Raw genomic sequence first — 26,604 nt, forward strand, 5'->3', positions numbered from 1 at the left:
GTACTGTGAGTGGGAGGGCAGAATTGTGATAGACGTGAAATACAAAGGAATTGATAACTGAATCTGCCAATCCCATTAATTCAGCAGAATATTTTAAACAGTCATCTACGAAAGAACATCATGTCATGCCATGTCTTGTGGTAAAAGTTTAAAATGTTTTATACTTTATCCATTTTTGGGTAAGTCAGTCCCCATTTGCCTTCAGCTCTCTCAGGATAGACAGGCAGTTATGAAACCAACAAACCATTATTTTGTGTGGAGGGCAGTGAACATACTGAGAGAAATCTCAAGAAATCTTGGATCTCCAATATTGAAAAGGGCAGGAATTTATACAAACAGAAAGGGTGCCTAATCTTTTTACTTAAAGGGAACTGAAAATGCATGCGTAAATACTAGCTCATTGTACTGAGGGAATAATTCCAAATGTGGCAATGCTCTCTCAGGAGGGTGCGTGTCCACTTTTCTCAATTTATTATTAAACTGATAGAGATCTCAATGCCCACTTTAATATTAGACAATAGAACAGATTCTTAGATTTTGAGAAAAATGACAAGCAGCAAAACTTAAAGTTACACATTTTAAAATTCCATAACATTTATTGGACACCTTCTTGTCTTAGTTGGCAAGGTGCAAAACTGACAATTATTGGAAGTGCGGTGGAGCTAGCGGTAATGTCTTTTGTGATTTGGCAGACAAGCAATAAGAGGACTAGGGATTTACATAACTTAAGAATATGGAGCAGCAAGTTACTAAGAAACTCCAAAATAGTTATGTATTTTCACCAATTTCAAAAATAAGATATTTAAAAATGTGTTCTATCAAACACAAAGAGGCTTCCTTTGTGAAAATGGACAAAAATTACAGTTCCAGCTATAAAAGATTGATATATAGCATATATATATATATATGGCAGAAATCGCTGTATATATGTGATTACTTAAAACAAACTGAAAGAAACATGCAGAACTTAGTAATATGTGAACATTTTATTTCATATTAAAAATTTCAAAAATAAAAACTGAATGTATTGTTTCAGAAGGTTGTTGGAACTTGTAATGACTTGCTGGCAGTAGGGAAGTTTGAAGTGAGGACATACTTCTTTTATTTGTATAGTTTCTCTTTCACTTTTCTTTTGCTAACTTCTTAATCAGTTTCTCCTTTCTATTTTCTTTCCTTTATGGTAGATTTCTATAGATAAATATTTATTACTATTTTTATTATTTGGCCTACCTGAATGAAATTTTTAGTTCCAAATAATTTAAGGATTATGAAGAATCAATTCTTTAAAAGAAAACTGGGAACAACAGCCATTGGGAATAATATTAGAATAGAAGCAAGACACAGTTTGGCACAATGGTTCCAGGGTAAAAAACTTATTTCTAGCAGATTATATAATTTTTAAAAATCTACTACAGTACAAAGCTAAGTGCTTTTATACTATTTAATTCCAATTAAAATTATATTTTAATTTTACAGTGTTTCAACAGTCCTTTTCAGTCACATAACTCACCTCTAAAACTTAATGTTCTTATGCCCTAATACACACTCTTGTGTACACTCCTTGTAGTAAGATCATTCAGTAAATTATCACAAAATTAGAAGGTGGGGATAGCAGCACTGCCTATTATTAAGGTGCCTGATGCTTCCCATTATAAGATCCTGTTGTCAAAGTTATATGCAACTGACAAATTTTAACTGTTCTAGCAAAATTTTCCACGCCTAGTATCTGCCTTAAGGCTGAAGTCTTTGGAGAGTTAGAGCCAAAATGGTTCAGCCATTTCTGAGAACGATGTTAGCGGCCATATTAAAAAATTGCAGTGAACTTCTATAAGAGACATTCTAGAGTCCCCATGATTTGGAGAGGGGATTTGAAGTTTGCCAGGGGGCTAGCTGTTTTGTCAGGGATGTGTTTTTTGCCATCCTGGTGAAGTTTCACCCAAATTTGGCCAACGTTTCAGTCTTTGAAAAATTGCAGTTTGCACATGCTCAGTAGACAATTATTACAGCTTCACAACTAAATTCTCCAAAGATTCCAACCACACTGTTCATGTTCCAGTCTAGGGATGCAAGGGCAAAGCAGGACTCTCCCTGCAACTGCTGCTTGTGGCTGCTTCGGGCCAGTTTGGAACTGAAAGCAGGGAGATTGTATTCGCTGAACTCTCAGTGCTCCCTTAGCTGGGCTCAGGCACCATGATGAAGGAGGCTGTGCAAACTGAATCCAGAAAGGACAAGAATCAGACCTAGTATAGGGAAAGAAGAGAGAAAATGAGACTGGGACTTTGGAGATTGGGTGGGGAGAGATTCGGACTGGCTAGGCTAAAAGACTGGCAGCCAGAGTGGGTGAGCTGGGACTAGTTGGGCAAAAGGGTTGGAACTGGGGGCGAGGAGGAAGGGGGTGCAGAGGACACTAGGGGCCAGATCTGCCAAGGAGACAGAATACAGGCGGAGAACTGTGACTAGGTGGGCAAAGAGACACGGAGCTGAGGACGAGGAGGCTGAGATTGTTGAGAAAACTCAGACAGCGAGACTGGGGACTAGCACAGGGAGAAATAAACCAAGGAGGGATGACTGGAAGCAGGAAAGAGGGTAAGATTACACACAGATCAGACTAAGAGACTGGGAGTGGCGAGCCCAGTGGGGTAGACTAGAACTGACTGGGCAAAGAGACTGGGATAAGGAAGAGAGGTGGGGAACAGACAGTACTGGGACAAGGACAGGTTGTAAGGGACAAGGTGGAAGAGGCAGGCTTTGAGGGAACTGGGGCAGAAGAATCTGTGACACTGGAGCACAGTCTCCTCCAGAACCAACAATGAAACCCAAGATTTCTGAATCTCACCATTCCTCTGCTGTCAGCAATACCTATGAAACCCACTGGCAGCATCTCATCCATCTTGAACACTGGTTATGTAGAGGATGATAGCCTACTACTATCAGTTACCGCTTTAGCTCAAGTGGCTGAGCTCTGTGTGGTGGTTCTAAAGGTTCTAACCCTGCAGATCAACCAGCTGGGTGTATATGATGCATTTGTTTTTTCAATTTGCTTTTTTAAAAACCTAGGTATAATTACACACAAAATCCTACATTAAAGGAACATTAAGGTTTAAATTTGAGCACTCAAAAATGAAGACATGCCAGAATTAAGGTTGTCTGTGTAACTGTAATTCAGATCCCTGGTATGCAATGCACTATGATACAGTCTTTAATTATATGATCACAGGACCTTGTCTCATTCAGTGCAGAGGATGGATGAGTAAATCAGGATAGTGTAATGAAGGAGACTGTTGTCTAGGCCTCAGATGGTGCAGAATTTGAAGGGTATGTAGTGAATCAGGCAGGGGATTGCAGGAAGAGAAAAGATGGTGTCACAGTTAAGGTAGTTGAATGCTATCCTGGAAAACTGGATTCTATCTTTGCTTCTGCCACAGAGTCCCAGTGTGGTACTGGACAAGTCACTTAAACTAAACATGTCACACGTGGTGGTAATTGTGTTCCTCATTATCTGGGTGCCCCAACTGAGATGTGAGGGGTCTGATTTGCAAAAGTACTGAGTACTCTGAGCTGAAACGGAAATCAATAGGTGCTGTGCTTTCAGCATATAAAAGGTAATGGTAAGTATTCTGAAAAATCAGGTCCTAGGCACCTGAAATTGGACACCCCAATTTAGTACATACATTTGACCTTAACTTTCTCTCTGCCTCAGTTCCCAACCTGTAAAATTGAGATAATACCACCCCTTAACAGGTCTTGTGGAGATTAATGTTTGTGAAGCGCACACATACAATAGTAGTGAGCATCACAGAAAAGCCTATGAAAAAATTAATAAATCTGTCTTCAGAACAGGGTTTGAATCATGTGCAGAAAATACGGCTAAGGGCCACACTCTTTTATCCATGAGAATAAAACAAAATATTGAAAAATGGCTCATTCAGCGAGATAAGGCTTCGTCCAGGCTGGTAGGGTTTATTCTTCTCAGACTTGAGACTAGTTTCAGGATAAAACCTTAAAGATGCTGGCCTAGGAAAGACTGTGGGGCTGAGCAACTTGTCAGCTGCAGCCCAGAGAAGACAGTGACAGAGACACTAAGAAAGAGACACAAACTGCAGCAAGCAGGCTGCCTCTCCCAGCTTAGAGATGGAGTAGCTGGGCAGAATAGAGCTTATTAAAGTTTTCAAGGAAAGGTTAGTGTTTAGGTAAGGGGAAACTTGTGTACAGAACTTTGTTCTATCCCTTTGCTCTGCGTGTTAGGTACCTTTGGGTGCATAAATAATGCTTTGTTTCATTAGGCTGTTTGAGTTACTTTAATCAGCTGCTGTCATAGGCTCTCAGAGAAAAAGAGCTTATGTGGTTAGTAAACAGGGGACTGCAGCCCAGAGAACCAAACTAAAAGTGGTAGGACTGCATGGTTGCACCTAGATGGGGTGAAGGTAGCGAAACCTATCTGCAAAGGGGTGTCCTTGAGAGGAACTAAAAGGGTTCTGAAGTGCATGACACAAAGCTTCTACAAATTTGAAGCTAAGAACACAGAGAATTATACGTCTTTTTAAACGAAATTATACATTGTTTTAAACAATTCAGTGGCACACAATTAAAGTAGCATATAATTCAACTTCTAAAAAATGCTGCAGTGTTTGAACTACAAGTGTCAGTGAATGTTAAAATCAAAATTGTATACAAAAGTGTCCATTAGTAAAAAAGTCATTAAGTTTTGTAATTTTTATAAACAATCCTAAATTGTGGAACTAAAACTATTCAACACTTCTGCAAGGATTGAAATAAAAGGGATTACATGATGAATGAGAGTTTACCTTTTTGGGCCTTCATTGTCTGTTCTTCAATTTGTCTTAAGCGCTCCATTAATTCTTCTTTTTCACGTTCTATTCTTTCCTTTTCCTTTTCCGCTATTTCCCTTTTTTTCTTCTCATTTTCTAATTGTGCTCTAAAAACAAAAAAGAAATATATTACACAGCTGTGCATGAGTGCAAAAGGACTAAAATCTGCTTTCATTTACACCAGTCAAACTCAATTGAAGTCAAGGAACTTATTCTCAGTTCACGAAGATGTGTAAGCAAGAGCAGAATTTAGTACTAAGTGTTTCAGATTCAGTTTATCCTACAGATAAGTGTCAATAACTGTTATAACATTATTGCAATCTGGAATGTAGAAAGACTCTTAACACAATAGAGCTACAGAACCTGGGTCAAGGCTTGGCCAAGTTACGTCCAAGGGTTTAGTGCTGTTATGGCCAAGGTTCCGGTTTAATCTTTGCTGAAAATCACAACTGTGATTTTTAAAAGGTCAGAGAAAAGCCACGTTGTAACTGGGTTGAACTTGTATTGTCAAGGGCCCTTAGAGAGACAAGTTTTAAAGAATTAAGCAAAAGAGAATAAAGATATTTAGCAACAGGAATAGCTTTGAGAAATTATTGAGCTTTCCACAAAGACAACGTTTGCATGTTGAAAAGAGAAGCTTACTCACCCTGTGCAGTAACTGTGGTTCTTCGAGATGTGTGCCCCTCTGGGAGTGCCACCCTAGGTGTGCTTGTGTCCATGCACCTCAGATTGGAGATTTTAGGGTAGCAGCGTCTGTTTGGCCCATGCACGCATCCCCCACAGCCTCGTGCCCTGCACCTTCATGCCATGCACCGATGCTATATAGAGCTGTACACGCAAACCACCCTCAGTTCCTTCTCTACCACAGAACTCGCTGAAAAGAACTCTGAAGCAAATGGGAGGAGGGTGGGTAATGGAGCACCCATAGGGACATACATCTCGAAGAACCACAGTTACAGCATAGAGTGAGTAGCCTTCTCTTCTTCTTCAGGTAGTGTCCCTATGGGTGCTCAACTCTAGAGGACTATCAAGCAGTATCCTCTACGAAGGGGTGGGGTTCACAGTTGAGTCTAGGATTGAAGACAGAACAGAAGGGCCAAATACGGCATCAGAAACTGAGGCATGAGTGATTACATAGTGTTCAACAAATGTATGAATAGCTCTCCATGTCATGGCTCTACATATTTCTGCAATGGGAATGTTCTTGTTAAATGAGTTCATACTCTAGAGGGAGATTGAAAATCATGAGATTGATAGCAGTAGGTAATGCAGACAGATATCCATCTACAAAGCCTTTGCTTGGAAATTGGAAATCCCCTACTTCTGTCTGCAATGGAGAGAAATAATCTGGGAGATTTCCTAAAGGCTTAGCTCTGTCCAAGTAAAAGATTAATGTCCTCCTGACATTGAGCGTACGTACTGCCACATCTCCTTTATCCTGGTGTGGCTTAGAGAAGAAAACTGGAAGGTGGATAGGGTTGATTTATATGGAAGTCTGAAGATAACATTGGCAGAAACTTGGGATGAGGTTGCAGCGTGACCTTATTTTTAAAGAAGGCTGTGTAAATAGCATCAGAGCCCCTATCTCACCCACTCTTTGATTAGAAGAAATGGCTACTAGAAATTCAGTTTTCAGAGACAGGTATAGAAGGGAGCAGGTGGCCATAGTGAGGCCTTGTAAGACATTTGAGTATCAAGTTGAGGTCCCATGCCAGTGTAGGGCACCTGACTTGAGGGAAGAGGTTGTCCAGTCCCTTGAGAAACCTCCTTGTTAGAGGATGAGCGAAGACAAAAAAAAACCCTGGAAGGCTGTTACAGCTTACTGCTCAGGGAATTCTGCACCATTGTGTGTGTGCAGAATTTATGTTCCCCACAGATTTCTTTGCTTCCCCACAGAAAAAAAGACTTTCTGACAGGGAAGCAAAGGGAAGCTGTAAGAGCAGTCATGCACTACTCCCTAGCAGGGCAGGTACATCATTTCAGGCACCTGGAGCAGCCAGTGGAGAGGTAAATCACTGTGGGGCTGGGGACACCCCAGCCAGTGGCTCCTACCCTGAGCCGGGATCAGCTGATAGTCCTGGCTGGGCTGGAAGCAGGAGAGGACGGTACTTCCTCTTCCCCTGCAAGGAGTGGCTGTGGTTGGTGTCAGACCCACTCCCAGAGACTCCCCGCAGCTGCAGGAAGCTCAGCATCCTCCCCTGCTTCCTGCCCTCATTGCTCCTCAGCTGTGAGGGGAGGGGTCGCTGTACAGTGAGCTGCTCCCCCAGCCACTCAACCCCCGTGCATCGGGACCTCCCATACCTAAAACACCCCTGCCAAGCTTCACCCGGTACATCCAGAAGCCCCCTAGCCCTCCATACCCAAACCCCACCCCACTGAACTTCAAACCTTGCATCTGGAGCCCCCCTGCTTCCGGACCCCTATCCCTGCACCCCCACTGAGATCCCTGCACTCAAACCCCCACTCTGATGCCCTACCCTCTGCAATAGCCTGAGCCCGGACATCCAGACCCCCCTACCACTGACCCCCAAATAGCTTTATCGAGGCCGCCACCCCACTAAGCCCCGCTCCCCCAGCACCCTGCCCCCGCCACTGAGACACCCACATCCCTCCGCTGAGCCCCAACCAGATTCACCTGGAAGCCCCTGCAGACTCCCATTGCCCCTGCACCTGGAACTGCCCCCCGCATGAGCCTCTGTGCATCCAGATCCACCCATACCTAGACCCCCACACTGAGCTGCCTGCACCCAGATTTTCCCACACAGAATCCTCTCACCTCATACCTGGATCCCCCCACACTGAGCCCCTCCACACTTGTATCCTACCTGGTTGAGCCAGCCTGCCCCACACCTGGTGTGCCTGGCACAGAGGAGAAGGGTCCCAGGGTGTTTCTGGGGCAGGCCCAGGCCTTGTGCTGTGTCAGGGTTGGGTGCAGCCTCACCGCTGAGTCTGTGTTCCAGGCATGGGGGATTGGGGGGCTGCAAGACGATCTCCCACCTTCGTGCAGTCAATGGCCTGTGCTCCCCACTGCCATGCTAGAGCCTCTGCATTTATTTATTGACAAATAAAACTTGCAGAATTTTAAAATAGTGTGTGCAGAATTTTAAATTTTTTGGTACAGAATGCCCTCATGAGTAACAGCTGCCAAATGCACTTTTACAGAGCTTAAAGATAAACCTGTAATTTTTAGCTTTAAAACGTAATCTAGTTCAAATGATAAAGGAGAGTATGTAGATGAAAGATGTTTTAGGTCACACCAGTGTTTGAATCTCATCCAGTTTTTGGTGTATGTGTAATAAGTAGATTGTTTCCTGCTATGAAACAACACTTTCTTCATGGCTCAGAACGAGTTGTTTCCAACCACACAAACCATCTAATTAGCTATACCTTCAGCTGGAGAACTCGGAGGTTGGGGTGAATGATTTGACCATCCAAGAGAGGAGATAGGGGATGGTCTGGAAACAGCAAGCTGAGTGAGGTAAGGAAACCATGTTTGTCACAGCCATGTTGAAACTATGAGAATAACCTTGGCTTTCTTTATCTTGAACAGCACTTTGGATATCAGTGGAACTGGAGGAAATGCATACAGAATGCCTGGACTTCAACAACGTGACCCAGATCACTTCTTGAGCAGAACTGGGACCACTTCTTGGCAAAAAGGTCTATCTGTGGGATGCCACAACATTGAAATATGTGGAGTATAGTGGGATCTATCTCCCATTCGTGATCTTGTGAGAAATGTCTGCTGAGGGCATCCACTGTGGTGTTTTGAATGCCCAAAAGGTAAGCTGCTAAGATGCTGATCTGGTTTTGTATGCACCAATTCCAAAGTCCCACTGCTTTGGGGCAGAGGGAAGGTGATCTCACTCCCTCTTGGCGGTTTATATAAAACATGCATAACATGTTGTCCATCGGGATCTTTATGTATTTGCCCCAATCAGTGGGAGGAAATGGATACAGGCATTTCTGACTGCTTTGAATTCCAACAAGTTGATGTAGGGTGTGGGGGGGTGGACTCAGGAGACCGCCATCTGCCTTGAACAGTGTTAGTGTCTAGATGAGCTCCCCATCCCAGTAAGGATGCCTCTCATTACTGATGTTGGAGATGGCTGAGCAAAGAGGACCCTTGTGAAAACATTGTGAGGGTTCTTCCACCAGTCAAGGCTTTTTTGACTACCGAAGGCATGGAGAGTAGTTTGCTTGGTGAGTAAACACAGTTCTGAGCTACCCCTGGATGCAGCACATGTGAAGTCTCCCATGATTTATTATAAAGTTGCCAGCCGCCATATGTCCCAATAGCTGAAGACAATTTCTGGCCAACGTTTGAGGGTTAACTTGAACTGTAGTGACTAAAGTGGCTAGGGCTATGAACCTGTAAGAAGGGAGAAATGCTTTGGCTGTTGCTGCATCGAGGTAAGCTCCTACGAACTCCAGTCGTTGTACTAGGGTTAAGGTGAACTTTTCTATGTTTAATTGTAGTCCCAGTCTGAGAAATAGGTCTACAGCCCTCTGAGTGGCCATCGAAGCTTCGTTGAAGGACTGCCCTTTGAGCAAGCAATCACTGAAATATGGGAAAATGAGAGTTCCTTGTTTGCGAAGATGAGCCATTACCAGAGAAAGAACTTTTGAGAACACTCTGGTCACAGACTAGAGACCAAACGGGAGCACCATGTATTGAAAATGCTCTTGACCCAGAGTGATGCATAGCAACCTTCTGTGGGAGTGCTGGATTGCTATATGAAAGTAAAATCTTGAAGACTGAGGACCAGTCCCCTTGGTCCAATGATTGAATTATTGCTGCAAGAGTTACCATTTTGAACCTCTGAATCTTTACAAATCTGTTGAGTAATCTTAGCTCTAGAAGAGGTCTCCAACTGCCATTCTTTTTTGGAATCAGGAACTACCTGGAATACAATCTCCTCCCTCTGTGTTGTGTGGGAAAATAGAGTTACCTTTTCATAACTGTTGTTCTTTGAGATGTGTTGCTCATGTCCATTCCATTGTAGGTGTGTGTACTTGCCACATTCACTGGTGCTGGAAGTTTTTCCTTGAGTGCTATCCGTAGGGGAGAAGCACGTATATGCACCAGTATAAAGGGTGCCCCCAGCTCACCCCACTCTCAGTTCCTTCTTGCCAGAAACTACAACAGCGGGGAAGGAGGGAGGGTCATGAAATGGACATGAGCAACACATCTCGAAGAACAGTTACAAAAAGGTAATTATCTTTTCTTCAAGTGCTTGCTCATGTCCATTCCATTGTAGGTGACTCCTAAGCAGTACCACCGGAGGGAGGGAGGAGTTAATGGACATGTCGATTGCAACACAGCTCTGTCAAAGCCATCATCATCTCTGGCCTGCTGAGTGATGGCATGATGCGTCGTGAATGTGTGTACTGAAGACCATGTCATGGCCCTGCATATATCCTGGATAGGGGACATGTGCCAGGAAGGCACCCGAAGACGCCTGTGCCCTTGTCAAATGGGCCTTCGCTACCGGTGGAGGCACAGCTTGCGCAAACTTGTAACAAGTACAGATGCAGGTGGTGATCAAATTCGAAATTCTCTGAGAGGACACTGAAAGGCCCTTCATCCTGTCAGCTATTGGGATAAAGAGCTGCGTTGATCTGCGGAAGAGCTTGGTGCACTCCAGGTAGAACACCAGGGCGCGCCTGACATCTAGAGTGTGCAGCCGCCTCTCCTCACTGGTCATGTGAGGCTTTGGACAGAACACCGAGAGCAAGATATCTTGGGTTGACATGGAAGTGCGACAACACCTTAGGCAGGAAGCTGGACCTTGTCTTTGTAGAATACCGTGTATGGGGGCTCTGAAGTGAGGGCTTTAATCTTTGAGACTCGTCTCGTCAAGGTAATCACTACCAGGAATGCAACCTTCGATGACAGGTGGGAAAGGGAACAAGAAGCCATGGGCTTGAAGGGCGGACCCGTGAGCCTGGAGAGGACTAGGTTGAGATCCCATTGGGGAACCAGATCCCGGATCAGAGGAAAGAGCCTTTCAAGGAGGGACAGGAGGTTGGAAAATAACAGGGGAGCAGGATCCAGGACACAGGCTAGAAGGTTGCCCTCAAGCACACCCTCAAAATGCATGCTTACCACCCAGCTGATTACAGGTGGAGCTTGAGTGAGCAGAGGATGCCGGCTGATGGCTTTGCCGGCGCTTATAGCCCTTGTCATTCTTACAGAAGGACTCCAGCTGAGGTTGGTTCCCAAACCTTTGGATCTGTTGTGGCTTAAACTGATTCTTTGCCAGCCCCAGCGTGTACAGCCCTAGGATGTGCAAGGTAGCCCTCGATTCTTTTAGGCCATACAATTTACTGTCTGTTTGTTCGGAAAACAGTGGCAGGCCACTGAACGGGAGGTCCTGGATGGATTGTTGAACCCCCGTCAAAAGGCCTGATGACTGCACCCAGGACACCTGCCTCATGAAATGACCGAGGCCATGGTCAACGCCACAGAGACTGCTGCTTTTGATGCCACTTGGAGGACTGCCCTGGCCACTGCCCTATCCTCATTGAGGATAGTCAGGAATTTCTTCCTAGGCTCCTCTGGCAGCGAGTCCATGAACTTGGCCATAGACTGCCAAATATTAAAATTGTAATTGCCAAGCAAGGCCTGATGGTTGGTTACCTTCAGCTGGAGGCTGGATGTAGAATAAATGTTTCTACCAAAGAGATCAAGCCTCTTTGCCTCCTTGTTCTTAGGCATTAATCTCGGTTGGCCCTGCCTATTGTGCTCATTGGCTGCCAACACAACCAGTGAGCTTGGGGCAGGGTGGGTATAAAGATACTCATACCCCTTAGCGGGGACATAGTATTTTCATTCTGCCTTCTTGGAGATGGGGGGCAGTGAGGAGAGTGGCTGCCACAGGGCCTTAGTAATTTTTACCACTCCCTCGTGCACTGGCAATGCCACCCTGGAGGGGGCTGCTGCACTCCATACATTAAACAGGGAATCCGAGGGCTCCGCCAGCTCCTCAGCTTCCAGACCCAGGTTTGAGGCGACCCTCTTCAAGAGCGCCTGGTGAGCTTTGGCATCGTCCTGGAGAACCGGGTGAGAGGGCCCCACTATCACCTCATGAGGTGAAGAGGACAAGGAGGCAGGTACAGATGGGTCTGCCAACTCCACCACTTCTGCCAGGGGAGCCTCAGCCGAGGCTGGCTCGCCCTGGGAAGCCCATTCTCATTCCACGTCTAAGTCAAGGGGCGGGCGGGAGACTGTCGCTGATCATCTGTCGGATGCCCGTGAGGCCGACCTATGCCCCTGTGACAGTTGGGGAAATCTCCAGGGGTTCCAGAGTTGACAGGGGGCAGGCCACAGACTCTGGGGCCATGCTGCCACTGGTGGCCCAGCAGGGAATGTCGCTGCCCCCGACAGATGGCCCTGGCCTGCAGGCAGGATCTCCTCCTTGCTGTTGGAGCCCAAGGAGGGCGATACTTATCTGGGGGACCAGGATGATGACGAGGCAGCCTGTCTACCCCGATCCCGTTGGCTCTGGCCCTGGACCTCACTGATGGCTTTCTGTGCCACGATCCCAGTAACCAGTTGCAGCGTTCGGTGGATCATGGACGGTACCCTTGCAATAGATGCCTTACACTTAGCGAGTGACGCTACTCCATTGAGTGGTGGCGAGTAGACCGACGTGTCTGAGACCGCAGATGCGCCCGCGGTGAACCATGCTGGCATTCTGGCGATGGTGACTGGCGTGTCAACTCTCCGGAGTGTTGCATGAGATGGGAGAGCAGCTTGGGCGTTTCTGGCACCAGGGCTCTGTGGACCAGTGCCACGCCTCTGCGGGTCTGCACCAACCCACTGGCAATCGATGCCTCAAGCCCGAGGAATGCTGCCTGGAGTCCAGGGACCAACGCTGGGAACTCTGGCAGGCAAGCCAACCCCTTGGCTGGGGACTGGTGGCGATGTTCAGGCGTGTGCTGAGGGGGCACCCCCTGTGGCGGGAAGCAGTGCCACATTGATGGGGACCGTTGAAAGGGTCCCAACGCAGGTTTACCCCGTGAACAGAGCACCTCACTGGCTGCTGTGGATGGCACTGGGAGGGACAGAATGTTCTTAGTGGCCTGAAAGGCCTCAGGTATGGATGGCACCGCCAAGTGCCAAGTGCCTCTGCTGCTCCCCGAGATGGCAGGCGGGTCTTGGAGTGTGCTCAACCACTCAGCGGGAATCGGGGCCCGACCTCCATCTGGAGGGGAAGAGCTGCCCCACATGGGTCTTTGCTCTCCTCCGGCTCTCTCCTTCCCTTTACAGGACATAGGAGAATGCCCCCTCCTGGCCTTTCTTTGCTTTTTAGCTGGTAATGGGGATGGGGATCGGCGCCAGTCTGAGACTGGTGTCGGCAGCATGCTCTGCACCAAGGCCACGGTGCTAGGAGCAGAGTCCAATTTGGTTGACTCTGAGGCTGGTGCAAGAGTCGACTCCATAAAGGAGTGCTCGGAGACAAATGTCCTGCTCCTTTTTGGTCCATGGTCTGAAATTCTTGCAAATAAGACACTTGTTGCTAATGTGGGTTTCCCCTAAGTACTTCAGACAGCTTCTGTGGGGGATCACTGACTTGCATGGGTTTCTTGCAACAGCCACAAGATTTGAAATCCGGGGCATGCCCCATCCCTAGGCTAAGTCCCGTTTGCGACTAACAAACTATCACTAAGTCCACACTAAGGGAACTATAAAACTAACAAATTTTTAACTAAATACAAAAATTTCACAACTAGACACAGTTGAGAAGAGTAAGCTTGCTGAAGTAAGGAGACATTCCAGCACCGTCACTGGTGGTAAGTGGTGCCCCTTATACCGGTGCATACGTGCACCACTCCAGAGGGCACCAGAGTTGATCCCCTACGGATACCACTGAGGGAAAAACTTCCAGCACCAGTGCATGTGACGAGCACACACTCCTACAATAGAATGGTCATGAGCAAGAAAAATAACTGGTTCTAGAGCACCCAGATTCAGAAGAGTCGATTTCCTGTCACAAAAGGTGCTCATGAGAGGGGCCCTGAACAGGGACAGCAAGGGGGATGGGTTGCGGGGAGGGAAGTAAGGTGGATGGAGTATTTTGTTGAAATAATCTCCAACACTCACTAGTCCGTAGCAGTATGTTCCCAGTTCTGACAGAAATGAGAAAGGCAGTCACCGAAGTGAGGGAGACTTGCAGATTCTTGCAGCAGATAAGAATGGGGATGGTAACTCAGCACCTTGACCAATCCATGCAAAACCATGCTCTGAAGTGTTCCTAACCTCTGTTTGCCAGAAGCAGGGAATAGGTGGTGGGGGATGGATCACTTGATGATTACCTGTTCTGTTCATTCCCTCTGAAGCACCTGGCATCGGCCACTGTCAGAAGACAGGACACTGGGCTATATGGACCATTGGTCTGGCCCAGTATGACTGTACTTATGTTTTAATCAGTCAAATCTGGTGTTTCAAAATTGTGGGTTGTGAGGTCAATGCCTGAAAAGTAGTTGGTCCCTTCTTCTGAACCGCTGTCCCTTACATTGAGGTTCGTAACGATTCTGGGAGGAATCAGATCTCTGTGCCATTTCGGACCTACTGAACTTTCTTTTTTGTGCAGGGGTGTAAATTCCCAGAGAGCACAAGGTGGCTCTAGAGCGTAGTCAGCCTGCTGTGATGATCACCTGGAATTGCTCCTTCTGGTCTGTTGGAAGATGCTCAAAAAAGGCATTTAACTTTGAATGGTTAGTATGGCTGTATTTCACCATGATGGCTTGATAACAGGCAATCCTAAATCGTAAGGTAGCCAGTGTGTATGACGTACAGCCAAATAAATCAAGATGTGTTAAATCTGTATCATATCAATTTAGCATGGTGCTGTCAACCATGTTCATTCACAGCACCAACTACAAGAGAGTTGGGGGATGGGTGCGAAAAATAAAAATTCAGAGACCTTGGAGGGAATGTAATTTTTTGTCTGCCCTCTTACGGGTGGATGGTACTGTGGTTGGAGTATGCCAAATTATTTTTGCAGGGTCTAAGAAGGCCTCACTAACAGGTAGTGCAATGCCGGCAGATGATGAAGTGTGCAGAGTATCAAGTAATTTATGTGCAATTCCTTAACCTCCACCAGTGGAATTTGCAAGGGGTCCACTATCCTTTTAATGAGGACCTGGAACAGTTTAAAATCATCAGCCATGGACAATGGAGAAGGCGTTTCAGCTTCATCTGAGGAGGAGAAAGGGCAATCTGTCCAATCTTGCTTCCTGCCCCTCAAAGATCTCCACTTGTGGATCAGGAACCTTAGAAAGAGAGGCTGGTGGGAACTGTCTGCTCTTCTCCTGGTAAGAAAAACTAGGGCCCTGGAGAATTGCTGTAAGGGTTCAAGGGTCCCAGTATGGCTACTGAGGTGGTACATAAGGCATGGGTGCAGGCACCCAAGTGTGTCCATACCAGCATGGTGGAGCACATCTCTCACAAGGATAGTCCGACACCTTACAGGTCTCGGGATAGAAAGTTCCTTGATAATGGAAGGGAAAGCCTCAGACAGAAATGTGAGAAAATGATGAAAAGTCCCCATCATCCTCCTCCTCCTCACTTGGTAGAGATAGGCATAGACTCCGTCGGTACTGGGCAATCTCTGTGAACGAGAAGTGGTTGGTACCAAGAATGGGTCGGTGCCAAATAGGGGAGATTCAGGTGTTTGTTACTGCCAAGTCCCAAGAAAATCAAAACTCTTGCAGTACTGAACAGTGTACGGTATCAAAGAGGCAAGTTGGGCAGGGGTAACTGTGGCAGAAGGCACAGACAGTACCAAAGCTCTCATGCTCTCCGATGAATGACCAGTAGGTGTCGGTCTGGTCTTTTGTGGAGCTGACGTGCTGGATACTGAGGACCTAGAAGACTCTGTCAGTACCAATTTAGAAGAGCAGGTCATCTACTCTCTGCCACTCCTATCACCTGATGGTACTGATCTTCCCGAGCTGGAATCCTTAGAGTCCTTAGGCTTGCTGGTGGTCACAGTACCTGAGGAACCTGCAGCCTCGTCAGAAATCATAGAATATCAGGGTTGGAAGGGACCTCAGGAGGTCATCTAGTCCAACCCCCTGCTCAATCAGTAGGTGCCAAAGTGAGTGTCTGAATCTGATACCATCTCTTTGAGGTGGATTCTCTATCCAGAAGACCACTTTCTAGAGTCTTTTTGAGAGGATCCCATAGATTTCCTCTTCAGTACTCTAGAGGCGTGCTGTGCCAAGGTTTAAGTGATAGACCTGTTCGAAGACCGTTGTACGGTGGGGTGGCCCCTGGCTGGAGCAAACCCTCCATCATAAGGAGACATAGTTTAAGTTCCTGGTTCTTTCTGGCCCTCAACTTCAATTTCAGACAGAAATTACACTTTTGGGGAACATGTGACTCCCCAAGGCAACGGACACACCGGGAGCGTCTGTCACTGACTGGGACAGCCTCTCGGCACGAAAGGGAACTTTTAAACGCAGGAGAATCAGGCATACCCTCAGCATACTGTAAAATCTCCTATCTGAGGCGCAAGCGCACGTAGAACAGAGCACCCATAAGAAACACTACTTGACGAAGACAAGGTTTTCTAGTAAAGCCAGATGACCCTTACCAATCCATGATCTAATTTACATATTCAGAAGTGGACAGGTAGAGTTTTACCTTCTGGGACCCCAGGTACTTTGTGATTCCATGGCCTGTTCTCGCAAAATGCTTTAGATGTATTTTATTCTGGTTCACAGAAAATTGTTAATGTCATACCTTTCCAACTGTTTCTGATGTTTCTCCTCTCTAGCTTGGGCCTTCATCTGTTGCACTTCAATTGTATCAGGCTTTCTCCTCCTCATGTACAGTTCATGATTTCCCATACACAATGCCAAAATCCGCTTATTAATTCTCAGACGAGGTGCATAAAAAACAAAATCCTAGCAACAAAATATTTTAAGTTTAATTTAAGTGCAGCTCTTACAGTCTAAAAATCTAGAATTTAAGCTAAAATCAATGCATTATATGTTTGGATTTGTAAGATTAAATATAATTTTACAGCAATCTTGACATTTTATCTCTTGCCAGTCCAATCGCAGAAATCTATAGCAGTGTTCCCCAAATGATGGGTCCTGATCCCCACAATGAGTTGAAGAAAGACTGTAAAATGGGCCATGAGCCTGGCATGGAAAGGAGGCCCAGGGAATGAGGGGAAGCGAGCCTACACTGCACTCACCCTATAGTGGAAGCTCTTGTCCTACATGGCTGGGCCAAGCTCCCCGCTCGGGGCATTGCAACCTGGTCTACAGGGTCACAGAGCCACTCAGTTTGGTCCAGTCACCCCTCCACTGTGAACTGAATGCGGGTTGGGCCTACTTTCCAACTCAAACCCCATGTGCCTCCCCTCTGCACTGAGCTGGGATTAGGGTTGTGGTGCCCCTTCAGAGGGACAAGGAGAAGGATGCTGGCCTATGATTTTGGAACCCCAACCCCCAAATTTGGACCCTAGGTGAATCTCTCACACACAAAAAAGATTAAAAAAGCAGTTCATGGGTCACCTTAGTAAAAAGTTTGGGAACCACTGATCTACAGGACTACCAGCTGAAAGAACTATCAATGTTATGAAAACAGTGGGAGAATATTCACTGTTTACTTTAATATTTTGGCTAATTCATGAAGTTTAATTTTGTGCCCCAACCTATACTTCAGAAGGAAGATGCTGCAGTGGTGGACAGCAGCAAAAAGTTGTAAGAAAACTGGGAAAAAGCAGAAGTATAACTTTAAGGGATACTGTACAGCAGCTGTCCAACCTGCACTAATAATGTATTAGTGGAAAAATATCCAAAAATCATCCAAACAATATCCAAAATGTGGATAGGACAAGAACAAGATAAAAATAGCATATTCTCTCTATACTTTAAAATGAACATTTCCTTTTGATTATGCGTTATTCCACAACTGAGAAGTCTAAGTAATTGAGAGGGGCTCTTGGTGCCATTTACACAGCAGAGAAGAGCTAGTGCGTATGCAAAAGTGTCCGAGCATGTTAGATCATATTTAAAATCCTCATACATAAAGAAAAATATCCCACAGACTTTACTTACAGGGGCCTTTTTGTCAATCGGCTTTATGACAAACTTTTTGTCATTAAATGAGATGTTTCTGATTTCACTCCAAGGGAAACCAATCTTGGGTGTCAACCTTCAAAAAACAAAACAAAACCAAAACACTATTTTTAAATCAAAGGCACAAAAATATGCATTTCCACCAAATATTTAAATCCATCTTTATTAACTTTGTATTGTTTTTTCAGTCACACTTTATATGTTATGGTTACATTACCAAACAGTTAATGAAGCAATGATAAATAGTTGACAGATGTTTTAATTAATGTTTAATTGTTACAGATAGTTAGTTATACAGCGTATGGAATCAAAAGCTTCCTTATAGCTAACTATAGCACCTTCTACTGATGTGCTCATATCCTTTAATCTTTAACACATACTATTCATGTTATAAGACTGGTACAAAAATCAATAATTTATTGCCCCTTTATAAACAATTAGAAGTATACCTGTTATAAAATGAGTGACTGTTTTCACAAAAGAAACACTCAAAAGTCTGTCACTATAACAAAGACAGAAGTCAAATCATCTTCCTTAAGTAATTTTGCATTTTGATTAAAGTTAGTTGTGCAATTTGAGTTGTTACACTGATTCCCATAATTCAACTTAAACTTCATCCCCTGCATTGTTTTCAGTTAAACATTCGGATATAATTTTTACCAGAAATAGTTGGAACATGTTATGCATTGCATTACATTACATCAACGATGAATATTTTTCTCAATTGGACTAGAAGTCTTTTCCATTTACATTACAGTATCACAATTACAAACACGAGCAGCAGTTAGCAACTGAAGATGTATTTCAGATCAGAAAGAGGTATTTCTTTCTATTTCATCTCCCTAAATGAATATTTCCTCCAACTCTTAGAAGCTACAGTGCCATCTAATGGCAATTTAGGTTTGTCAGGGATACTCTCAGGGACTACATTTATTAGTTTGAAGGCAGATATTTTGAATGTAGATGGTATTGGCTATGTGATGTTGAGCTCACAATGTTTAATTCAGAAAATTCATGATGACTTTGTTTGCTAGTATCATGATTCTAAAGAGTTGCTTTATTATATATTCTTTCTATATCTGAAATGATGGGGAAAGAGAACAAAGGAGGAATGGGTGGACAGAAAGCTTCTCTGACCTCCTAAACAGAACAAGATGTTTCAATCTATTAACAGTTTTCTTTGAATAAAAAAATTACACTTTATACCAGTGCAGCTTTGTTCTACAAGCTCTCCTTTTAATTGTAGCTATTACAAATAAAATGCTTCCTATTTTAAAAGAGTACTTCCACTTCCGCCATACTAACAAGATATCGTCCTTGTTGTTACTCTCACTGAAGAGAGTGGGAAGCACAGAGAGCATCCATACAAAAAAACACTTTGTAAGCCACTCAATCTTCAAAATGTGGAAGTCCAAATTGAAACCCACAAAGTGGGAGTAAATTCCCCTTTAATTTGAGAGGAATTCAAAAACCTCCATATTTGGGACAAAATAATTGTCTCTTATTACATGTATGTACAGTGCCTAACACAATGGGGTCCTAATTTCTGTTGGGACACTATTATAATAATACACATAATAAAAACAACTTACTTGTCATCATGCTCATAAATATTCAGACCCAAAGCATCAACACCTAGCCACAATTCAGTACCCTTTTTATTCTTTATTTCGAAGTAGTTGACTCCATACATTTCCAGATCTTGTGCAATCTTGAGGTATTCCATCATAGAATCTTCCCTGATGAGAGAAGATAGGGTAACTAAGACAAACGAAAATAAATGATGTATATGAGTGGAGAAACTAAAGAATGCCTACATTTGACACTTCAAGTTAATAATTTTATTTAATTCCTCTTGAGGAATTCACCTGGAATTCTATCTGGGTACTTATACAGCTGTCATCACCATAGTATTGAGTTCCTCACAATCATTAAATTTTATCCTCAAACACCACTGTGAGCTAGGGAAGTATTACATCCATTTTACAGATGGGGAATGGAGGCACAGGATAGATAACTAACTTGCCCAACATCACAACCCAAGTCTAGTGCCCTATCAACTAGGTCATCCTTCCTGTCTGACCTGGATTGGGGTGGGGGAAGAAAGAAAGGAGTGTTAAACAAAACCAAAATAATTTGAAATACCTCCCCACCCCCAAAACTTAAGCTACATGGGACAATTTCTGCATAATTACCTTAACATCCCTCTGTGTTCTTCATGCCAGTTCTGTATTCTTTCTTCCCACTGTTCTTTTGTCAGTTTGTGCTGTTCTAGAACACTGTCAATAAAAGAGGCTGCTATGAAATGAAACGGACAAATGATCTGATCCATAAATACACAGATAATTATAGCTCTATACCTGAACTTAATACATAATATTTATGCCAAATAAAAAAGGTTAACAGAGTCAGGGTAAAATATTTAACTGGCATTTTCATTAATACACACTTTATAAAATTTGATTTTCAAAGTACTCCAAGATGTCTAAAAGCATGAAATAAATCATCTGAGGGGGAAAAAAACCACCCCAGTTTCAGTTTTAACAATTGTTTAAACTTTCACTGTGACACAAGCATATCCATGCATAATTTTAATTCACAGCTTCAGCAATTTAAATCTGTGGGATACAGATACCGGGTTTGAATATGAACTAGACAAAATACAGAACAGAAAACTTTCCAACTCTTATAGCATGAATTAAAGAACTCCTATACACCCACAAATACACCCAAACTTTTCAGTTTATTCCTAGAACTAAACCACCAGTTCTGCTGTTAGCTGGAAGAGAACGTGGGAGTACTTGCAAAAGAAACAAGACTAGGTTTCAGGACTTAAACTAATAATGTCACAAGCAGTTTTTAAACTTAAGGGTTGTTCATGTTAGCTACAGTCATGGACATGTGTTTCAACCTCTTAGAACATATAAGCATAATACAGCAACATGGCCTGGCACAGCAACAGCAGAAACCAAGTGCACAATATAAGGAACTGTTGTTTATTTATGTTAGTTAGTTACTAAGATTAAAAGTCTTTGTATGTCTTCTTAAAAGTTAAACCACAGAAAGTTCTCTCTCACTTTTAGTCCACATTGCTAACTTTTTTAACATTCCTGTAGAAACTGTTTTAAAGGGTGACTGGTCAGAAGAGAGAGTGCAGAAGTAATCTTACTGAAGAGATCGGCTCAATTGAGTTCCAGCTCTTCCTTGTTATTGACAAAAGTAACATTTACTACTTTTTTTCTCAAAAAGAAAAGGAGTACTTGTGGCACCTTAGAGACTAACCTAACTAAGACTAACTCTAAGGTGCCACAAGTACTCCTTTTCTTTTTGCGAATACAGACTAACATGGCTGTTACTCTGAAACCTACTTTTTTTCCTCTTTCTAGCACCATTCAACGATGGGTCAGTGAACTGGATTCTGTTTTGCCTCATACACCAATAATTCAATTCATACAATACAATTCAAGTACTGACTGTTGCTGGTGACAATACAGATGTTAGAATAAAACAGAACTTGACCATCATACCCAGGGCAGAGTTTCCAGTGCTGGCTGTTAAAAAGTACATCTGAACTGAAGACAAACAGGATGTCTGAATTTTAAATTAAGCATATTTCAGCTGGAGCTCACCTACAGACAAAACTGACCAAACAACCCAATTATCACAGTTACTTTTCAAAAAAAGACCACACTTTGGAGTCTGAGTAGTAAGCTTGTCCAAGCTTTAATCTTGTATAAAATAAACTTCAACATACTTAAACTTGCTTTTCTTTTTGAGAAAGGCTTTCAATATTAGAATATTTAAAACTGTTAAATAAGTATGTGGCTGGGACTCAGGTAATACTGCAATACATACACTCCAGGCCTCTACTGTGCAAGGCACCACACACACACACACGCACGCAAAAAAGATTATCTCTGCCCAAAGAGCTTTCAATTTAAGTAACAGATCTTACTATAGTGAGCACCAGTCATGGCCATTCTTATTAAGCCTGCAAGACACTTTCTGTTAAGTTTCTGGTTTTCACTTGCTGACATCAACACTAGAATTTCATGTTTAGTTCACAAGTTTTCCATCACAGTGATCTCTTCCCCAAAATAAATTTGTTCATAAAAATTAAAGCAAAATGCAGCCACCTGATTTTGAATTATGGGAAACTGAAAGCAACTTTAGCTACTTAAAAACGATCCTTTTACTTCTTTGAGTTGGGGCTGGGAGGGGAAAACTTGATTTGGAAAATAGTTCGGAGCATTTGAAAACTGAATTCTGAGCAGGTACAATATATTTTTATTAGGTCAAGAGATGAACAATTGGATGCATTGTACACAACTATTTAAAACGTACACTTTTCAAATCTACTTAAGATGGCAGCAGTCTGATATTTCTACTTACTATCTCTCAACCTACAGCTCTCCAACAGCCTTCGTATCCCTACCGTTTCAAAATGTAAGCGAGGCCCACAGAGGTGGAGGGTTTGTTTTTTGTTTTTTTGTCCTTTAAAATGATCTGAAGCCATAAATGCTTTATATATCTTAAGAGTCTAAAAAGTACAGGGAGATGAGCAGTCCCTTGTCATTGTCCTTAAGTCTGGCCCTGAACTTAACACAAAAACTAGAGAAACACATTATAGTACATACATACAGAGAAGCAGCATGAAATGCCTTGACTGTGCCAATCTGGCCAAAAATATCCTGGGTAATCACTGAAATCTTATACGTGAGCAGTCCTAGTAGCTCCATATTTTCTAGGTTGAAACTACAATTTATTAAGAGTAGAAAGCCTAAAATTAGACAGACATGCTTGGTTTTGTTTCACAGGCCCATTTTGCACTGCCCTCTCATACCATACTTCTGTTGCTTGCTCTACCAGAGTTTAAAGTTTCCACAAATTTTAATCATAGAATTCATGTAAATACCATTTGAAACTGGCTGCTCAAGAGAACAAAGCGGGCAGAGTAGAGGGATATTGAGAAATACATGTACCAGTGATAACGTCACACAAACATGTAACTGAAAATAAACCGTGGGTTGTTTGTTGATTAGCCAACTGAACTCAGATTTTTATTCACCTTACAGCTTGTAGCACTCTCCTGTCCTCCAATTCGGTGGCATGAACAGGAACATTACCTCCAAGTATACACTTGTTTACTGCATTGTTTTAAGTAGCAGTAGTAAGAATCTTCCTGTGCTACCCACACAAAGAGCACTAGCATAACTATATATTATGGTTATAGGCATTAGTGTTCTAATACTTTTTGATTGCTAATATGTACAGGAAAACACAATGCTACAGACATGCTCAGAAACCATATTATAATCTCAATCTTAACAGGCTGTAAGTTTTTAGGTAGGATGCCAGGAGAAGCTCTCTTTTTTTAGATGGCTAAACTTTGTTTAGCCTTGTGTTTTTATTAGAAAGCGTTTAGATTTCTTTGGAAAAATATGTTTTTATAAAAATGTTAAGTAACTTAACGTAAGTTACAAAAAAGGGGAAGAAGTACCAGAAAAAATCCAAAATTTCAAGAGATGAAAAATAAATGTGAAATAAGGAATAGAGTCAGGCAAATAACTGATTTTTCAGTTCACTGGTAGTTCTGAAAAATGAGAACAAGTATTCTGTTCAGCTCAAACAATCAAACACACACTGGAAAATTTTGATGAATCTGAAACATTGTCATTCTGAATAACTACGAGGTACCACTATGAATTACTCCTGAGGGCATTCTGCGCCAAAAAATTAAAAATTTTGCACAGAATTATTTTAAAATTCTGCAAATTTTATTTGTCAAATAAATGTGGAGGCTCCACCATGGCACTGGGGAGCACAGGCCACGCAGAGGTAGGAGATCACTATGCAGCTCTCCTCCAGGACACAGACTCAGCGGTGAGGCTGCCCGCCCACACCAGATGCACCAGGTGTAGACAGGCAGGCTCAGCAAGGTAGGATCCAAGTGTGGAGGGGCTTAGCGTGGGGGGGGATCCAAGTGTGGGTTAAAATGGTTCTGTGCGGGGCAATCTGGGTGCAGGTGGCTTAGAGGGGGATCCAGGTGTGGGGGGGCATCTGGATGCACAGGTACTAGTTGGGAGGTTCTGGGTGCAACAGTAATGGGACTCTGCAGGGGAGTACAGGTGAAGGTGGTTGGGGCTCAGTGGGGGGTGGGGTCCAGATACTGGGGAAGTGGGGTGGGGATCCGGGTGGCTTGTTAGGGTGCTCCAGGTGCAGGGGGAGCAGGGCTTATCGGGAGGAGGTTCTGAATGCAGGGGGGTGAGGCTCGGCAGGACGGTCTGGGTATGAAGGGGTCAGGTTGATGGGGGAGCAGCTCCCTGTACAGGGATCCCTCCCCCTGCAGCTGAGGAGCGATGGGTGCAGGAAGCAGGGAAGAGTTTGCAGAGCATCCTGCAGCTGGGGGAGAAATCTGGGGGTGGGTCTGACCCGGCCCTGGATGCTGTGCAGAGAAAGAGGAAGTTCCGTCCTCACCAGCCCAGCCCAGCGCAAGGGTAGGAGCCACCAGCTGGGTCTTCCCCAGTCCCACCCCCTGCCCCACAGTGATTTGCCTCTGCCAGCTGCCCTGGGCACCTGAAAACATACTGCTGGGGAGGGTCACATGACCGCTCTTGTGGCTTCCCTTTGCTTTCCTGCGAGAAAGTCATTTTTCTGTGGGCAAGCAAAGAAATCTGTGGGAGACACAAATTCTGCGCATGCGCAGTGGCACAAAATTCCTCCAGGAGTATATGAACAACAATACAGTCACTGGGCTAGGGAAAGGGTCAGAATATCTGTAAGCTCATGGTTAAGGCACTCACCAAGGATGTGAGAGAGAAGTTCACATCGCTGCTTCAAGAACTACTTAATTATTTTTAGAAAGTGAAGAAGCTTGATCAGGAGAGGCAAAGAGACCAATGCTAGCATATTCCATAGCTCAGCGGCTAGAGCACACTCCTACAATGTAGATACCCAAGTTCATATCCCTTCTCCACATCAGGCAGAGGGGGTGTTACCCGGGGTTCTTTCAACCCAAAGTTCTTGATAACTTTTACTGTGTGAGGTGGTGTCAGGAAACAAATCAGGGAAGCCACAGCCATCCGACCGATAGATGGCTGGCACAAACAGGACAACACGAGTGCTTTCTCTTAAAGCTAAACTTTTCTTAGTCTCAAGCACTTACACACATCCACAACAGGTTAGTAAAACACCCCCAAACCGCGATAATTACCGAAGCTGAGTGTGGCTCTCGAGTGGCACAGTGGCAGATGGGGAACACAAGATGCATCCAGAGGGAAAGTCCAGTCCTGAAGAGTCACACTACCTCAAACTTTTCCCCCTTATTTATATATTAGTAATAGAATGACATATCCCTTAAAGAAAACTTGTTAAGCAAGCAGTTCCAATGGGTGAGCAAGAGGCTCCTTCTGATTACTGATTAACCAGGTGTGGGTTTTTCCAGAGTTTGCAACCTTGAGGCCCCAATAGACATTCCTGGGGCACATCCTGCTCTTCTAAAATGCATGGATCAGCAACTTCAACACAATTCTTATCAGGAAGGACATGGGGTCAAGCTGCCCTTTCTGTGGCACTCGAAACCCCCTCCCCTCTTGCCTTGGTCAAGCTGAGTTTGCTACATGGCCACTTTATGGCCTGCTGACTTGGCTGCTTTTAGCAATAAACCATAGTGGTTTCAGGCACTTTACTGGTTTGCTGACATCTCCCCGTACAGTTGGAGCTGAACACAGGTCTCCTACATCCCAGGTTAGTGCCCTAACAATTGGGCTAATAGTTATAAGGAAGGCATCACCACCACTAGTGCCCCATCAACATTTTTTGGCACATTCATGTCAAATTCACTAGTAGTTTCAGGTCTACCAAAACTGAATATTTTGGCAAATAAACTATTCAAAATATTTTGCCCAGCTCTATTAAGAAATCCCCATTGATTTGCAAACTGGATGTTTCCAATATTTATTCACAGAAGGAATTGATTCCAGAGAAGAGGTAGGAAAGTGAATTATATATCACTTTAATATAAACTCATTGGAACACAGAGGAAGTTGCTCGACTAAATATGTGCAGTTACCTCAAGACATAGCTGAAGAGTTACAAAAAATTCAGTTCTCACAAGAATTGTACAATTCTGATGCCTACTCTTCACTACTCAAAGCCAAAATGATCTCCTCCTTTACTCCTAAATTTTACCAATAAAACAAACACTCACTTCAGAGAACTACCACCACCATATGGCCTAACATTAAAGAGAAGATGAATTATATTATTGAAGAAACTGATACTCGGATTTTAAAAGCTAAAAAAATGTTTCATTAGCAAGTTTACAATTCTGCAGCATCCATAAAGCAGCTGCAGTTTCCCACTTACCGCTGAGGGAGAAGTCTGTCATTGGCCAAGTAGCCTAGTTTATGAATCTCCTTATTGTAATCTCCATACTTAGCTTGGACAGCATAGGAAGCCAGTAGAACTGCAGTTTCTGGTGGACAATAGATTTCATCATTTAAAATGGCTTCTTTGACTTGCAGGAAGAACAGTCTCTGAGTTATTTCCTGAATTAACTCCTCAGATACATCCTCAGGAAAAAACTTAGCCCTGAACTTAAACTGCAGAGGATTTTCTTTCCTTACATCTTGCTGTGTTACCTGAAAATATAAATTAAAGACTTTAAAGA

The 26,604-nt window shown here is 43.7% G+C and overlaps 1 protein-coding gene across 1 annotated transcript in view; it reads right to left on the bottom strand.

The window, feature by feature from the left end:
• RDX (radixin) overlaps positions 1–26,604 on the bottom strand; it is a 100,790-nt gene that overhangs the window by 9,174 nt on the left and 65,012 nt on the right. The window contains exons 5-10 of the mRNA XM_037890479.2: positions 26,301–26,575; positions 20,129–20,212; positions 19,526–19,672; positions 17,913–18,009; positions 16,585–16,748; positions 4,806–4,936 (exon numbers count right to left, since the gene is read on the bottom strand). Coding sequence (XP_037746407.1) covers positions 4,806–4,936; positions 16,585–16,748; positions 17,913–18,009; positions 19,526–19,672; positions 20,129–20,212; positions 26,301–26,575 — 898 coding nt within the window. The remainder of the gene's footprint in view (positions 1–4,805; positions 4,937–16,584; positions 16,749–17,912; positions 18,010–19,525; positions 19,673–20,128; positions 20,213–26,300; positions 26,576–26,604) is intronic.

The sequence above is a fragment of the Chelonia mydas genome, chromosome 1, assembly GCF_015237465.2.
Source record: "Chelonia mydas isolate rCheMyd1 chromosome 1, rCheMyd1.pri.v2, whole genome shotgun sequence".
NCBI lineage: Eukaryota > Metazoa > Chordata > Testudines > Cheloniidae > Chelonia > Chelonia mydas.